This window comes from Malus sylvestris, chromosome 13, assembly GCF_916048215.2.
Source record: "Malus sylvestris chromosome 13, drMalSylv7.2, whole genome shotgun sequence".
Lineage (NCBI taxonomy): Eukaryota > Viridiplantae > Streptophyta > Magnoliopsida > Rosales > Rosaceae > Malus > Malus sylvestris.
Window position 1 is genome coordinate 4841836 of NC_062272.1, and position 17711 is coordinate 4859546.

The following is a 17711-nucleotide window of genomic DNA, read 5'->3' on the forward strand; positions in this document are numbered from 1 at the left end:
AATTGATGACGTGTCAAAGTGCGAGACTTAATTTTTGAGCTAAGCATGGTAGTTGAGGAATCAGTATGCGTATCTCCTCTGCCCAAAAAGCAAATCCCAGAAAAATATAACAATTAGATTCAACAAATAAAAGAAAAGGATAAAAGGGAACATTTCTGCTTTATCATCATAAATTATGATGTACGTTCATTATATACTTAATTATTTGTGTCTTTTCACTTAAATTTGATTAATTTTTTAAAATAAAAAAGATAACATTTAATGTGAAAATTAATTAGAATTAAGTAAAAAAATGTATAGATGATTAAAAATATGATGAGCATATACCATAATTATGGTAGCAAGTAAAAATGCTCTCGAAATAAAATATTGTAATTTCTAAAGAAGGATACATATGCATGTACACAGAGAGAGAGAGAGAGAGAGAGAGAGAGAGAGAGAGAGAGAGAGAGGAGTGACGTCAAGCAATGGAAGAGAAGGCCACATGAAGAGAGCAGAATCCTATGAGCGCATGTGGAGAGGAGAAGATTCAGCAATTTCTTTATTCCAAAAACACTCGCCCAGTTGTTACTTCCTTTTCTCTTTCTTTTTTTTCCTTCTAATTTCTCTAATTTTCTATGAATTTTAATAAAATAAAGAAAAACAAAACAGATAGATATAGGTAATATTATTCAGGTACTAAATTAAGGAATTTGGGAACATGCATGGATATGATATCCACCCCATTCCATTGGATTTGTGGGCACACAGGCACAGCACACCCCCACTGCAACTACTGCACAACTCAATTCTAATCCAGGCATGTGATTTAGCAGCCTACACTCTCGTCTTTGCCAAATATTAAACCAACTGTTTATGTTATTTAATGTTACTATTGGCACTTCATGTCCCATCATCACTATTATTCTACACTATATATGCTCTTTCAAATCTTCGATCAGGCAGCCTGACACCTGGATGCTCCGGCCAACCCCTTGTATTTGAGCATCTATGCATCAACGACTCACAATTATTACGATGACTGGGTCTACTTTCAAAAACAAGTTCCATCCACTTGAAATAGATATGTTAGGCCTTGACAATCTAGCCCCATCTCCATGCATGTAATAAACTCTAGTGTTTTATTAATTACTAGATTAGTTAAAGATTTGATAAGTACATCTTTTCCTTAAGGAAAAGATGGGTTATATGATTTTATCAGTGTATCATATCATGCATGCTAAGTTGCTAACAAGAAATTAAGAAGCGGTACTTTAATCAAATTAAATGACGTCCGATCAGATAAATGTCAATTGGTTCAAATCGTATATCACTATGCATGGATGGGTACTTTAGTTATTTCACGGTTCCCTCTTGCTTCACCTTCTTTCATTTCTGTGGTTTTTTCTGTTGTCGTCAATAATTTGAGTTTTTATGTTAAGGAAGCGAGCTTCCCAACATATAGAATTTATGATAAAATGAGAAAAAGAACAGAAGATGAATAGAAACAGGTAATAAGCTAAGGGAACCCTTTTTATTCGGAGCAATTTACATGACACAAGTGTGTTGAAGAATGTAATATAGTATATATTACAATAAGTGATTTTGTTTCAAATTAGTTTAAGACTGTTGTGAGAAAACCTCACATATATTGGGCTATCATGTAGCTAACTTAAGAATGGTACGGTGATTGGTCCATTAGTAACGAACCGCTAGTTCTTTTTGAAATATTGACTGCACCGCCATTGTGATGTCTCATACCATGAAATCCTTCTTGTAAAGGGCTATGCTTTCCTTGCCCCCTCTCTTTGTTATCCTTTCCAGCTGATACGCTAGTTGCCGATTCCTTTTAATGCACAGAAAGAGCAACGCAGCTCCATTTTCCAGTATTAATTAACTTTGTACAAGTCCTTTCACCCCTTTACGTACACTTGGAGTTTGACAAAATTATGTAAAGAATCTAGTCCCACATCTTAAATTTCCATGCATGCAGCCGCGTGCTTGCTGCCGCCGAGTCCCACACACACTATTTAGCACCTGGGTAATTTTCGATCTGTACGAGTTAACTTGTACGTGTCAAGGTGAAAAAGAGGTGAAAAATGATCAAGAGTAAAAAGTTGTAAAGTTTTTCGGGATCCTCTCCGGATCCCTTCCTCCTAATCCATCAAATTAGGGGATCGTGCTGTTGAAATTTGATCTAACGGCTGAAGTTATTATAACTTTTAAAGTGGTTCCCTGTTTGTAACCGTTGGATCAAATTTCAACGGTACGGATTTCCTGATTTGATGGATTAGAAAGAAGGGATCTGGAGGATCCCTTTCCAAGTTTTCCTACCATAAATTAAAACAACTGGTGGTCGTATGAATACTACAGTTACTTTACGTAATTATTAACTATATAGTATGCACAGATATATAAAGATGATGTTGAAAGTTTCCAATTGAAGGGGTGGACTGTGGAGGGATGATGACATATCCCATATGGAAATTGAGGTGGTGTAACAGAACAAATCAAGAGAGATGAACAGTGGTGAGATATATATAGATAGAGAGAGTTGATATATATCTGTATATATACATATGTAAGTATATGCATGCATATGGGGGTATATACTAAGATTATGATGGGTGCACAAAGACAAAACTGACCAGCTCTTGGCCCTAGTAGTAGGGTTTACGACAACAACCTTTCGTTTTCACTTTCAATACGTACTGTTTCCCCTTCACTCGAATTCACAGCGGCGTGCAGGGGAGAGAGAGAGAGAGAGAGAGAGTTGAGGTGAGGAGTGAGCAGTGAGCAGTGTTAGCAGCGGGAGAGCTTCGTCCTAACCCACGATACCTGTTGGTGGGTTAGGTAGCAAACCCTGCCCCCCTCTTTGGACCCCATCCCCTTCATTCCTGCCTCCCCTCCCTCTCTCTCTCTCGCTCTCGCCAACTCATTTCCTTTTTTTTATCCTCAAGTAATTGGTTTGATCATTTTTTTTACATAACTGAAATCATCAATCAAATATATGCTTTATTCTTTTTTCTGATGAAACCCAAAGTCCTTTCACTTTTTCTAGGACGCCCAAGCTCAATCCATCCCAACAATGTCTTTTGAGTCCAAAAAGAGGGACATTTCTTTTTCTCTCCAAAGTCACCCACTTGACATTGTCCAGCATAGACATGAACCACCTGCGTTTTCCCTTTAATTCACAATCGAAACAAAGCTAGTTTAAAAGTTTCCATTCCCCCTTGTAAAAATAATCTTGAAGACATTTTTCTTCTTTTTTATTTTTGACAAAGCGATATTTGAAACTTACTTTCATTTATTAAGAGTGGTGAAATTTGAATTTAGGTGTAACGATGGGCATATTGCCCTGATTATCAATATTTGACCTAATGCATATCAAGAACACACACACACACACATGCATGCCTTTTGTCAATCCCTCTTACATTTTCCCACTCATATTCATAGTGACTTAACAACTCTACTCCCACAGCTAACTCTCTGGTAAAGTGTGACGGACAAAAGAAAGACCAAAAAGTCTATATTGCTTGTAATTGAAAAAAGAAAAGAAAAGTCATAGGTAGGAGAACTCTCATATAAAAAGAGGGAAATCACATCCTATGACTATGAGGCTGTCTCAAGGAGGTGGGAAACAATAAAAACCTCAAAATTTGGGCCCATATCTCTTCAAGGAATGTATTTTGGGTGTGAAAATTTTGGGATTTTGAGTTTGAGGGTGAGAATCTGGGACTGCAACCCACCCCGGATGGATAAGGAAAGCAAGTGGCGGCATGACCCCCAACTTGCTTCTACAACACATGAAGAGGGGAAAGGCGGGTCTCGAGCAGCAGATGCAACAGGGCAGACTAATTGTCTACGGGCGAATGCACCAGCAGTAGCCTTTTTACGACTGGGATTGGTGCGTTCCTAGGTTATGACCTAGTGTGGCGCGCCATACCCATTAGTTTCCAACATGTCCTTCTTGTGTTGCCCAGACTTTTTTATCGTTGCAATCCAAAGGCCAATTTTGAATATTTTTCTTCAATTGTTATTTTTTCAAATCCAATGGCTCAAATCTAATTTAAGCAATTTTAACGGTAAAGAAAAAAATTCAATGACTCAAATTTAAATAACGGTCAAATTGATATTATTAATTAATCCAAATCAGATACAACACCAAAACTCTTTTAAAACTTTATAAATACCCATACATTTGTTCACTTATCCATAAAATATAAAAAAATCAATTTTCTCATATTTCACCACCAAATTTGTTCAATCATTCAATTCTCCATTCAAATTTATCTCTTATGGTAGACAGAGAGCGCTAGAAATGCCAATTGGCTTCCTAGTGAAGATGTCGCCTTATGCTTAGCTTGGGTGTCGATTGCCGAAGACGGTTTTGTTGGTTGCTTTTAAACAATTGATACGATGTGGGGGCGTATTTACAAAAAGTTTCTCACTAACAATCTAGGCACTATAGGGGAAAACCTCGAATACAAGGATGATGTAAACCTCGCTTCAAAACTCTCAACCAACAATGTCACTCTATGGAGTTCACCTTTAAGTGTTGTACATCGTAATCCAGCAAGTGGTAGCAATGTAGAATATACGGTAAATTCACATATTTAAATGTTACAGTTTTAATTGTGTTAATATTTTTCATCTGATTAACTTTCCTTTACTATATGCGTAAGGGTGGAAAGCACACCGATTTTTTGAAGCTGGAAATAAATCATGCAACCACGCAAAATTCAAGTTGCAATGTTTGGGAGGTTCTAAAAATTCTCCAAAGTGGGTTAAGCTTGGGGGGCAACGAACAAAGTCTTCTCACAGTTCCACATATGGTGTGGATTGGGGGAAGAGGTCGAGCTAGCTGTAACGCCACTCCCACGGCTAGATGGATGCGATAAATAGAAAGAAGACGAGAAAAAAAGGGAAAAAAAAATGATGAGTCTTTTTTTATTCAACAATCTGGTGAGTACTTGTGTTTAGTTTAATAAGGAGTAAAGATGAGGGCATGGATGGAGCCAATGAAGGTTTATTGGGGGCAGATGCCCCCATTCAAGTAATTCGTTTGTTTAGTTGCTTACTACAATTATATAATATACACAGGTTATCTTTGAACAAAATATATATATATATCTAATATTCAACATACATTCATTATACTTATACTCCATATCAAATATTATATGAGCAATAGTGCTCTTTTTCTATCATTCAAACCGAAAAAACCCTCTCCCGCCTATCATGTACTTATATTTTTCTCATCACTTTTCCACTACTATATTGAAATTTTTGTAACATTGGAATTGTAATACATCATCATTTGAAATCATCCTTAATATCATATTGTATATAATCATACTATAATAAGATTTTCTTAGTTGTTTTCGGTTGACCCTACTAGAAGAAAATTCAGATTTCGTCCCTAGACGAGGGACGACAGAAAAGCGAGGATACGATTGCTTAAAGAAGAAAAAGAAGAGAAATTATCGAGAAGGATCCACTCCAATATACTCCAAGAAAAAAGAGGTATTGGCAAACTAAACAAGATGCAATTATTGCACAAAACTCGTACCCGGATTTGGACACTGCATCCTATAATCCCAGTCCATAGATCTCGGAAAGTGATTAATTAGTGTCTTTGATTGTCGTCTTTAAGTATTCTTGTGCAATCCTTTTGTTGTTCTTGTAATGTTATTAATTTTATGTAATGTCAAGGAATTGTTTGTGTTTACCATCACAATTTTTTTTAAAGAATTTGAATTTTTTTTTTATATCAAAATGTTCGTAAAAATAAAACAACATATATTATACAAAAATTAATTCCAAAACTATTAGCCAAAAAAATTTAACAAAATACAAAAGTTTAATAAATTATAAAGTTGGAGGTGGGAATTATAGGTCTCTTACTATTGAAGAAAAAACTGTCTAACCTCATATGTATAAATAAATGGTTAAAAAATATGGGGCTAAAATTTAAGATTTCTCACTCTTGACTCTTGAATTGGAGATAGCCTAAAAACAATGTATATAACTTAAGAATCATGCACTCTCTCCCCTCCTACAGCTAGCCCTCAAAAAATAATGTGTGTGTGAGTGTATTTATATATATATATATATATATATATGTATATATATATATATATATATATATATATATACATGAATTCCTAGAAGCTGCTGATGAGGTATATAAGCCACCCACTGCATCAATTTCTGCATCCCCTTCCGTTTGAAGAAATTAATATTCCCTTTTGAATATTTCAGCAAAAAATCTATCATTTCCTTCTGTGATAAATCTACAAACCTATCTTTCCTTCACCAACAGTTAGATTCTGTGCCACTCTCTGAACATGACAGCTGCTAGATCATTAAGATTAGTGGCAAAAGCTTGATTAATCATCAAACCATGACTACCAATGGGATGGTCTTCTTCTCTTCAAATTTCATGCTTCAGAACCCCCATGGTCACGATGACCATCAACCTCCCACTTCTCTCAATCCAATGCTGCCTTCCTGCACACCTCAAGATTTCCATGGCACGTCTCTGAAACTTTAACATCAATTCGTTTTTGATCAATCAAGTTCATAAGTAGTAGTGGGCCGCTAATCCGTCTCGCTGGTCTGTCTTTCTGAAATCTTGACGTTAATATTTGTTGTGTTTATGCAGGAGTGGCATCGTTTCTAGGAAAGCGATCGGTGTCGTTTTCGGGGATTGAGTTGGGAGAAGAAGCTCATGGGGAGGATGACTTATCAGATGATGGGTCACAGGTAGGGGAGAAGAAGAGGAGGCTAAACATGGAGCAAGTGAAGACACTTGAAAAGAACTTTGAGTTGGGGAACAAGCTTGAGCCTGAGAGGAAAATGCAGCTGGCCAGGGCTCTTGGTTTGCAGCCAAGACAGATTGCTATATGGTTTCAGAACAGGAGGGCCAGGTGGAAGACAAAGCAGTTGGAGAAAGATTATGATCTCCTCAAGAGACAGTTTGATGCCATCAAAGCTGACAATGATGCTCTCCAATCTCAGAACCAAAAACTTCAAGCTGAGGTTAGTTCAATTCAAATACAGTGATCTATAAAAGTACGCATTAAATCAAATTCTTCTCGTAGTCAAGTTGGTTATAGCAGTTCTGAAACTCTATTTATATAGTTTAAATTATATTAAAATATCGCTCAAATCAAGTTTTGCATACGATTGTGCTCTGGTTCTGTAGAATATGGTTTGGAACTTAATCATCTGCTTTTCATCATAAAGATTTTTGCTTTTTTTACTTTAAAATGATTGTCTCATGATTTTAAGAACCTTTATAACTGTTGATCATTTGGGGTCCCTGAACCAATAATCTCTGGTTACATTAAGTTGCTTTTTCCAAGATAGGTTAAACTTTTTATGCACTGATTAATTGAACATGATTTGGGGCTTAAAAGGGTAATCATCATTCTAGAAGTAGAGATCTTTATTTTTTTCATACATCTTTGAATTGGTCCGGCTACGAAACAAACTTACATTTTTTACTGATCAATTTAATGGGTGCAGATAATGGCATTAAAAAACAGAGAGCCAGCAGAATCCATCAACCTCAACAAAGACACAGAGGGATCCTGCAGCAACAGAAGTGAAAACAATTCCGATATAAAACTGGACATTTCGAGAACGCCGGCGATCGACAGCCCTCCATCTTCTCACCATCATCACCACCATCAAAATCCAACCCTTTTTTCGTCTTCAATAATAAGGCCTGCCCAGCTCTTCCAAAACACATCAAGGTCTGAAGCAATGCAATGCCAGAAGATCGATCAGATGGTCAAAGAAGAAAGCCTGACCAACATGTTCTGTGGCATCGACGATCAGTCTGCAGCAGGGTTTTGGCCTTGGTTGGAACAACATCAATTCAATTGAGCAATGAAATAATCAAGAGGCAAAAAATCCAAATTACCATGTTAATTTCTATCAGTTTTTAATTAAAATATTCCATGCTTTTGGTGACTAGATTAAAGTTAATGGGATGAAAAAAATATCCAAGTGAATTTGAATTGCATGGTAGCTAGTGACTGAGTGTGTCAGCAGCTCCTAGCTAACATGGACTATGAAATAAAAATAAATAAAAAAAAAAGGATTTCTCTCCTCCGCCATTTTGTGTATTTTTTTAGTATATTGTCGATTTTCTCCCTAATTTTCTGTCAAAAAATATTAACATGTTGGTCAATAAATGTTATTCTTATTTGTCCCTTTTACTTTCTCTATATTAAATTTATCAAATAAAATTGGACATTTATAAGTTTAGTGAGAAAATTAACCAAATAAAAGTTCTAGAGTTTTTCTGTACTTTGGAATCATGGCATTGTACTGTCAATGAAAATTTGCCACAAGTGCTGTGAAAAAAAGTCCTTTTGTAATGATTTGCTTGCTGATTTCATCAATCCAGTACAAAACGGAGAACAAAATCTACTACTTTTAAGTTTTTGCTAAAACAAATCTACTTGAAGTGAATTAAAAGAATACATATAGAGAAATTATAGAGAGAGAGAGAGGGAGAGTACTGAGAGGGGGAGAGTATCGAGCACACATTCCAAGAGGGAAATGAAGACAAGGAGATGGAAGAGAGTGGAAGAAAACAGAGTTGGAAAAGGGTCATACTCGTGAAGGGGACGTTGGCAAGTTTAATGTACTGACAATCGAAGGGAATGGACAAAAACCCAACTATGCTCTGTCTCCACCACCATCACCTCTTTCACCACCCACCTATCTCTCTCTCTGTTAAGAAGACAATCTTGGACATGATATCTTGATAAGTTACACGACTCGATTCTTGTACGAATATAAAATTTGACTAAAATACAATTAACATTTTTCTATCAACATTGTGCTAACTAGTAAGATTGTAGCTTTTTTCAGGTTTGAGACAAATAATATGAGTTATTATATTGTTACTTTCATATCCTTGAATTTACGAGTTAACACAATTACGATATGAATATAAACTGGTAAACTTGAGTGCGACTCATTGAAACCATAATGTTAATTTATCGGGAAAAAAGAAGAAGAAAAGAGTAGTGTGTCATGTGAACTCATTGTCACCCACTCTCTAACGTCCCACAAGATCCTTTTTCAACTTGCTTTTAGAAAAATACATCTCCCTTCCCACACTTACCATCTCCTTTTTCTTTTCCATGATGTAATGCTTTACTTCCAAGTTCCAACACATGTCCATTTTCGAACAGTTATTTTCAAGTGACAGGAACACTTTCACTTGTCCTCATCCTCAATTCTGTCTCTTTTTTCCAAGATATTTTGAGCTCAAAAGCAATATCTTTGACCTATATATACAGTCGTTGATGCCTAAAATTGGTTGTAACAGTAAGATTGACCTTATCGATCAAGAGATTGACCATTAGAGAATATATAACTATCTAACATTTTTTGTATTTAATTGTTCTTGGTAATGAAACATTCCATCGTTTCTGTAAAAAAAAAAAGAGCCGGACAATCCTTCTAAACCAGCTTAGCGTGACCGACCAGACTGACAAAGATTACTAGTGCATTAGTATTTACCCTGACATTGCATGCATGTCGATGTTTAGGTCGGACAACACTTTTAAACCAGCTTAGCGTGACTGACCAAGAGTCGTCAAACCTTACGTTGCATGCATGCATGCAGAACGACAGTGCACTCCAGAGCTCAACAGAACATGCTTAACAAGTTTCGGATCAAACACATGAAGATTGTCATCAAAATTCCTAATGTAATCATGAGCATCTCTCAGGATGTAGATTTTAGTTGTTGCTAGCAACTGTCACAACAGAATTAACGGGAGCTATTAGCCACTAATTCATTAAAACTAGCCCGTCATTAAAAGGACAAATCAACAAATTAACATGTCACAGAATCTGCATAACCTTGTCCATAACTGCATATCAAATTAAGTTGACGCAAAATATATTATTTGTATTTTTTAAAATTTGTAATTCGTGGGATCATGTGATGAAGCCATAAATAATTTTTGGCCGCCATGGCTGGAAATTCGGCATTTTGCAGTAGGGGTGGGCACTTAGAACCGAAAACCGAAACCGAAACACGAACCAAATCGAACCGCACCGAACGGTTTGGTTTTGCGGTTTTGAAACGGTTTCGGTTTTGAAACCAAACCGCAACATAGAAAACGGTTTGGTTTCGGTTTTGGCTTTTGAAAACCGCACCGAAACCGAACCGCACCGCAAATATTAATAAACATTTAATTAAATGTCCATATTATATTTCATGTTTTAATTGGTCGTTTGTTAAAATCCATACACTTAGTATGGACTCAACCACACTAGAATATCATCATTCATCACTTTCTTTTGTTCATTAACTTGAAGAACCTTTGTTATTTTATACCATCACACACACATATATGTACAAGGGTGGACTAATCTTGTTATCAAGAGTCGAACAATGATCTACTAAAAGCCACTCATTTGAAGCATGATATCACATATTCTAGTATGAAAATTTCGCTCACGTTTAATGAATTCAAATTTATTCAACTTGTTTTATGAAAAATATTGTAAGGGACACTTTTTTGTTGCACAAACATGTTTTAACATCACAACTACATGCAACATGCTAATTGTTTACATAACAAATGTCATTTTCCTATTACTATTGGGAAATGCTTTTTAATATGTTAAATTGCAAATTGTACATTTTTTCTTAAAAACCAAACCGAAACCGTTTGAAACCGCACCGAACCGAACCAAACGGTTTGATTTCATTTTGGTTTTGGCTTCAAAACCGCACCGAACCAAACCACAAAAACTTGCGGTTTTGGTTTTGGTTTCACTCAAAACCGCACCAAACCGAACCGCGCCCACCCCTATTTTGCAGACACTTTGAGATGCCAACTTATATTACACATATAAATATTGTTAGTGGCAAAATTAACAATTCCAGTTAACAAAAACTAGCTAAGTGGCCACGTGCCTTTGTGGCCTCACATTCACACCTCAACTAAATAAATATACCAAACCAAATTATTTATTTGTTTGAGAATATTAGAGTATTGTTGTTGAACTTCAGTTTAATTAGAGCTTTGGATTTTAAATTAAAAATTTGTGAGTAGTATTTATTGAACTCTTTATTTTGTGAAGCAATAATCTTTTTGGGTCACATTTGGTAAAACTCTCGTCTAAAATAAAATATTTTAAAGAATCAAATAAGAGACGAAAAATTTAATGTAGTTACCCAAAAGGATCATTATTATTTCTCACTATGACAAGTTGAATAACCTATACTCAATATTTAGTTCCAGGGAGCAGATGGCGCTTTACCATAGGCAGAAAACAATAGTGCCTGTCTACCCCCTGATGCATGTTCGATCTCCACAAATGCCATCATTTTGTATATAAAAAAAAAAACATTTAGTTTAAGGCAAAACTTAATTGGATATTGAATGAAAATTCAAGGACCAATTAATACTTAAATTTTCTCCATGTGTTAAGCTAAATATTTGTTATCAGAAGAGAATAAGAGCAACCCAGAAGCATGTTTGCCATTTTTGAGACCAAAACATGTGCAGGGTTATATATGTATTAAAAAATAATTATGCATTATTGCGTTTTAAAATATGTTTGGAAATGCTTTGTGTATCCATTTGTGTTGTGATTTACCATGGATTTGAAGCTCTGTCAACGGGTAACATAATATTTTTGCAATGACTTTTTTGGAAGACGACTTAAATATTCTAATTTCTGGGAGGACTACGTATTACCACTCCACATGGAACAATCATTTTTATCTTATCTCGAAGTTGATCCTAACCATTTGAAAAATCAACAAATTGAAAAATTAAAGAGAGACAAAAGTGAAGTATATATTCAACATATGATTCATATGTTGCTTCCTAGCAAGAAAATTAAGTTTGGGCCTAAGTCTAGTACCGTGATGTTATACAACTTTGGGCTTTTAGTTTGGTCCAACTGCATTTTTAATTTTTAATTTTCGGGCGAGCCCAAATAAGGCTACAAAAAGCGACGTGTCTTGTTCATGTGCAACAATCTATGGTTGATAAACATCATTCTCATTGTTTTAAATCTCATAGTCCAAAGTAAATTGTAGTTATTCACTGTCTTAATTGAACGGTGGAAGAGAAAATACTTTCTTACTAGTATAATAACAAAAGTTAAATGACCTCTTACTCTTGAATTAAGACCAAAGAGTGAGTGACTAAAACTTTTTTAGGAGAACAAGACTAATAAAGCCGTAGAACAACATAAAAACAATAATATATAATAAATGTGATATAATTTGAGTAGTATTTATTGTGTTTTAATTGTGACACATAGGGTCATATATTCGGGTGAGTTTTCGTGTTGGTATTAAAATTTAGATGGTAAAATTTAGAAATTTTAATGATTTATATGTTCGTGGAAGGGAATGGTTTAAATTTAGTCCATTAAACTGAACTTTTACTTCAAAGTTATTTTTTTAATTACTTATGTGTACAATACACACTTAACTCTAACAAAATATTAATATTTAATTTTATATGAGTGATTAAATGGTCTCTAAATGGGGGTAAGGCTAGCCGACATTCACCTCTCCCAGACCCTGCGTAAAGCGGGAGCCTTGTGCACTGGGTACGACCTTTTTTTATTAAATGGTCTCTAAATTGAGTAATTTTTTTAGCATAAATAAATTTTTTAAATGATAATAAAAAAATAAACGATTCTAATTTTAACTTTTATCCAATAAAATGATGTCAAAGCTGTCTCAACTGTAGCCAATAGAAAACCCAGAGAAATATGAAACACACAATTTCAGCTACCAACCCAATCCTTATGCGACACTCCTTCCCCTTCTCTCTATCTTCTTTCTCAAATTTTCTAACTTGTAACTGATAGCCCAATGGCCTCCACCCCAATCCTCTCCCCCACCACAACCACCACCACGTCCTCCTTAGTCCACCACCACCACCAATCTCTACACTTCTCTAAATTACCCTTTCCCAACTCCCTCACCAAACCCAGCACTCTCAATTCCAACAGACCACTTACCAGACTTCACGTGTCCACCCCAACTAACAAACCCAGCAACACCACCGCCACCTCCACCTCCAAGAAACCCACGACGGAGACCATCTTCTTCGACGGCGGAGCTCACTACGGCGACCTGCTGGCCAACCTTATCCTGGGTTTCACTCTTCTCTGGCTGCCCTTGACTTTAGCTGCGGTCTTCAGGGCCTTCTTTTTGAGGTACAGGTTCACCAACCTGCGTGTGACGGTAATCTCGGGACTGACGGGTCAGGACAGGAGCGACTTCTCGTACAAGGTGATCAAGGATGTCCAGGTGGTGCCGCGTTTCATCGGCGAATGGGGTGATATTATCATCACCCTCAAAGACGGCACCAAGGTTGACCTGAGGAGTGTGCCCAAGTTCAGAGAGATTGCCAAGTATTGCCTCTCTTTGGCGGAAAAGCCGGCCGTATTGAAGGAAACGGGAACCAAAGGCTTTTAATTTAATTTAATTATTACAAGGTTTAATTTCATGCAAAAACATTGATGGTGTTTTTTTTCTTGTATAAGAATTCTCAGAGGTATGCTAAATCAATTTTTGTAGATAATTAACTAGTTCTTGCACTTTGAAGATTGAGATTACTATACTGTTAAGAATCTAAATTATCTCTTTCTCGAATTAGTAAAGGTACAATACTTGAACTGATGACTTCGAAATTGAATGATTTCTCTCATATTGTCGACGTTCTCTTCGATAAGGAGAAGAGGAGCATATTTGTTCTAGCTAATATTGCTACTCCCACATCTACCAGTGACAGTGGTTTAGTAGAATATCTCATGCGTTCCCCGACTGGAGAAGGTCATTTTTGGAGGATAAACTGTGGGTCGGAAGAACGGGTTTAAAAGAAATATATATATTAGCTTGATTTTTATGCAAATAAGGCTTCGGCGCTACTACGCTATGAGAATCTAGCTTCGCTAACGCTCGGTGTCAGTGTGAGTTAACCTTGTATGGTGGTCTATAGGCAATTATGAGATGTGTAGACAAAATTTTAGGGTTTTTCATAGAATCGCCCTATTTGGGAATGGACTGAAAATGGGCCACGACGCAACATTAAACTTAGGCCCAATATGTGGCCCCAAACTTAGTTAGCCCAATCCGCCACCCGATATGATTTTCACTCTCATATGATAAAGATGGTTGTGTGAAAATTATTTCCTTTGCAATATTATTTAGAAGCGGCACACTTTTTTTCTCATATGATGAAAACATCACATGCATGTAGATAGGGATAAATTCACATAAACACCTGTTCAATCGTAAATTCACATAAACATTTGTTACATATTCATGGTATGTGACAAATGTTGGATCTACGATTGATGGGGCTAGTGATTTAACACCTGTTATTCTTTGAGACCTGCAAACAGAAAAATCAAGAAAAATTTAAAAAATAAATCCAAATTGTTAGGTAGCTTGGAGCATCCAGGCCAGTTATGGGCCTTTGAATCGTGGCAAGGCCCGGTATGTCGGACTTTAATTTTTGTCCTGGCCCACCCAAATACAGGCGTGGAGGTGCTACTGTGGTTTTTTAACACAGCCTGAGCCATTGGCCATTAATTGTCTGCAAATGAAAACGCAGAAGCAGAAAAATGGCCCCAATCTTCGGCTAATTTTAAACTGTTGATGGGTCACCATTTATAGTCATTAGGTTTCACGTCCTATCACTTCAATATTTATTTTTTCTCGTTTTAACTTCTTTTATATATGAAAAATAAAGCTTCTTTAATTACTCTCAACTCTCAGATATATATTATATAAACTATAACATATATATCCAATATTGATCACGTGAATGAGTTCTAAATGAAACACATTCATCGCCTTTCCCACCTGGTTCATGAAAGTTGCTCTTCTTTTATCGCAGGATCAATTAGTAGACGTGATATTCAGATTTTGAGACTTTGAGATAAGTTAAATCATAGCACTTAATTAAGTACAGCTGATTACAGCATGATTAACTTGTGATTTTCACTTCTGGTAAACATGCACTTGGTTCAAAGTTGGTTTTGAGTTGGCTGCTTGTTGACATGCATGGCCTACGCATTGCTGTTAAGTGGAGACCGAATAGTCTGTTCATAAACACGGACTGGATGTCAATATAGCTCACATGCATTTTATAGCCTTTGGCTGTGGGGGACGTTTGCTTTTGTTTGCCTCATATTTGCTGTGCTATGTATGTTTTCTTTTTTCTTACTTGTTTTCTTCTTTCTTTAGACCCAAAAAATGTATGAAGAGCATGTGACACTTTGTTCACTAATTTTAAGCCTTAGTTCTTTAATATGTTAATTTTGTTGTCCACTCATATTATAACACGTGAATTTGTAACATCTGGTGACTATGCAACTTTGAAACTCCAAAATTTGTACTAAATTTGATCCCTTGACTGGCTTGATAATTGGTTTTTATTTCAAAGACAATGAGAACCAAAAGTCCATCTCTGCAATCTTCATAGTAATTGGGTGAAGAAAGGAGACATCAAACATGAGCTTGCAACTTGATTTTGTGACTCAGTTAGTGCCCCAAGGGGGCCCAATGGGAACTTTGTAAGGAATCATTGATTTACACAGACATAATCTTCAGTTAAAAATACTTTTAAAATCCTCAATCAAATAAACCAACTGGCCTGTCAATTACATATGTGTATGTGGGAGCAGCTATGAAATTTCACAGGCTCTGACAAAAACTCATAAAAAGTTGACACGGTGAAAAGTGATCAATCATCCAACACAACCAGCAGCCGTACTTAGAGTTTAGTCCTACAATCCCCTTCCTTGTTTGAACTTGCCTGTCAGCAGTGACCACCAGCATCTTTACCTCAACTTTTAATATTCCCTCATCCACCAGGAATAATAGTGACACGAATCGAGTGGGGTTGAGGAAGTACGATCTTTGGAGACCTTCTCTGAAGTTTCTCTAATATGTTCAAGGATTAATCCTCAGTAGCTAGCCCTAATTAATCCTTGTGTTTTGGACGAGATCGCCACCCATGCATGCCAGCATCAATTAGACTAGCATCCATGCATGTTTCGTATTTGAAACATACGTAACCAAGGTGCACGAGCATATGTACATGCCATGCCGACTAAGCCAGAAATATACGAATCACATGACAAGAAATATATGTAAGCATTTTTGTCATGAAGTAAAACAATTCTTTTGAAAAAGTGTTGTTAATGTAGCTTTAAAAAATATTAAAACAATTCTTTTGAAAAAGTGTTGTTAATGTAGCTTTAAAAAATATACTGTATGTGAGAACATGACAAAGGATTTTCAATTTGAAATATTGTGACAGTGGATTGGAGGTGTGCATCACTCTTCACTCAATGCCGTTGGTCTACCAATTGAGGTCCTAATCCATGGCTACCAAACACAATATGGTCCCTAGTAATAATAATCGACCCTTCCTGATCTAATATTTCAAGAAAAATAATCGATAGTACTCCTAGTAGGGTTTTGTAGGACGGCTGACACATTTTGTAAGTTCGATTTATTTAAGTTTGTATATACTTGAAATACTTCTATGTGATGTTATTATTTTATTTAAATTATAACATGTATATTTAATATTTTTATTAATATATTCTACAGACATATTAACAATATTATTCATACATATTATAACACGTTAATGAGATATGAAATACAAAAGGAAAATAGAATATTATTATAACAATATTTTTCATCCATATTATAACACCATGTCATATCCCTACGTGCTCCGGCAGAGAAAAAGAAAAGGAGAAAAATGGACCGACCTCGAGTCACAAAAGGGAACTGATCATGAAGCTAGGGTTACTACTGCTCCATTGGAAACCTTTTGACCATATAGAGATTGCAGTTGCTTCTTTTTTTCCTGCCATTTTTCTTGATTTGGTTTCCTCAGAAAAGCAAACACATGTATTAGTGTGGGTTTGGGGGGAAGGATCAGGAAGAATGAAAGAGTAGTGGAAGGTGATGTCAAGTCACGAGGCAGAAGGAGGTCCTCCCAGTTAGGTGAGCAAAACTCCTCTCTGAAAAAAACACCATCTTTATTGAAAGAAGCTAAAGAGAGATAGACCCCCATTCTTAATTATATATGACAGAGGGTGCTTAATACTCAGGTCCCCTTTGGCCCTTTGCAGGTTTTGTTTATATGACCACACTTGTTTCTGAATGTTTTGTGATGATCAGGACCAACTTCCTAAATTCATTTTGTCAGCAACAAAACATGGATAAGTTCTTTCGAATCAATAAGGCTTATATACGGAACGAAACAAGCAAAGGAAATTTAAACAATAATCCTAAAACATAGAAATGCGGAGTATTGGGGATATATGAGAGAAACCTCAAAGTTTAATATTAAATGATAATCATAATAGCAGTTAAAACTGTTTATTTAGCTACCTCAAACCCTAGAATCGCTTGAAACCTATTCATGTTTTGACCTAATAAACGGAAGATGTTAGCCCAAAATGCATGCCCATATATTACGACAAAGCTGCGAGTTTGACTGTGTCATTTGTTCCACATAAATAATCCCACAAAAAAAAAAAAAAACGTATTATCTAGTTTAGTGGCATCTAAGAGGAAAATTTAGGCTCCTTAAGTTTGAGGAGAGGAGTATTTCCTCCTCAATGCTTCGTTAGCGATTTATGGAATCTTGTTTTTATGATCGGAATGTTTCATATTATAAATG

General features: G+C 36.0%; 2 protein-coding genes across 2 annotated transcripts; both read left to right on the forward strand.

Annotated features, from left to right (window-relative positions):
* Positions 1-6126: 6126 nt before the first annotated feature.
* LOC126596644 (homeobox-leucine zipper protein ATHB-13-like) lies at positions 6127-8111 on the forward strand. Its single transcript, XM_050263310.1, has 3 exons — positions 6127-6518; positions 6650-7026; positions 7516-8111. Exons 1-3 carry the CDS (start codon positions 6389-6391, stop codon positions 7876-7878), a joined length of 870 nt encoding a protein of 289 aa, XP_050119267.1. The 5' UTR covers positions 6127-6388; the 3' UTR covers positions 7879-8111.
* Positions 8112-12752: 4641 nt separating this feature from the next.
* On the forward strand, positions 12753-13580 carry LOC126596648 (uncharacterized). The gene has a single exon (XM_050263314.1). The coding sequence runs from the start codon at positions 12866-12868 to the stop codon at positions 13472-13474; it is 609 nt and encodes a 202-aa protein (XP_050119271.1). The 5' UTR covers positions 12753-12865; the 3' UTR covers positions 13475-13580.
* Positions 13581-17711: the final 4131 nt, after the last annotated feature.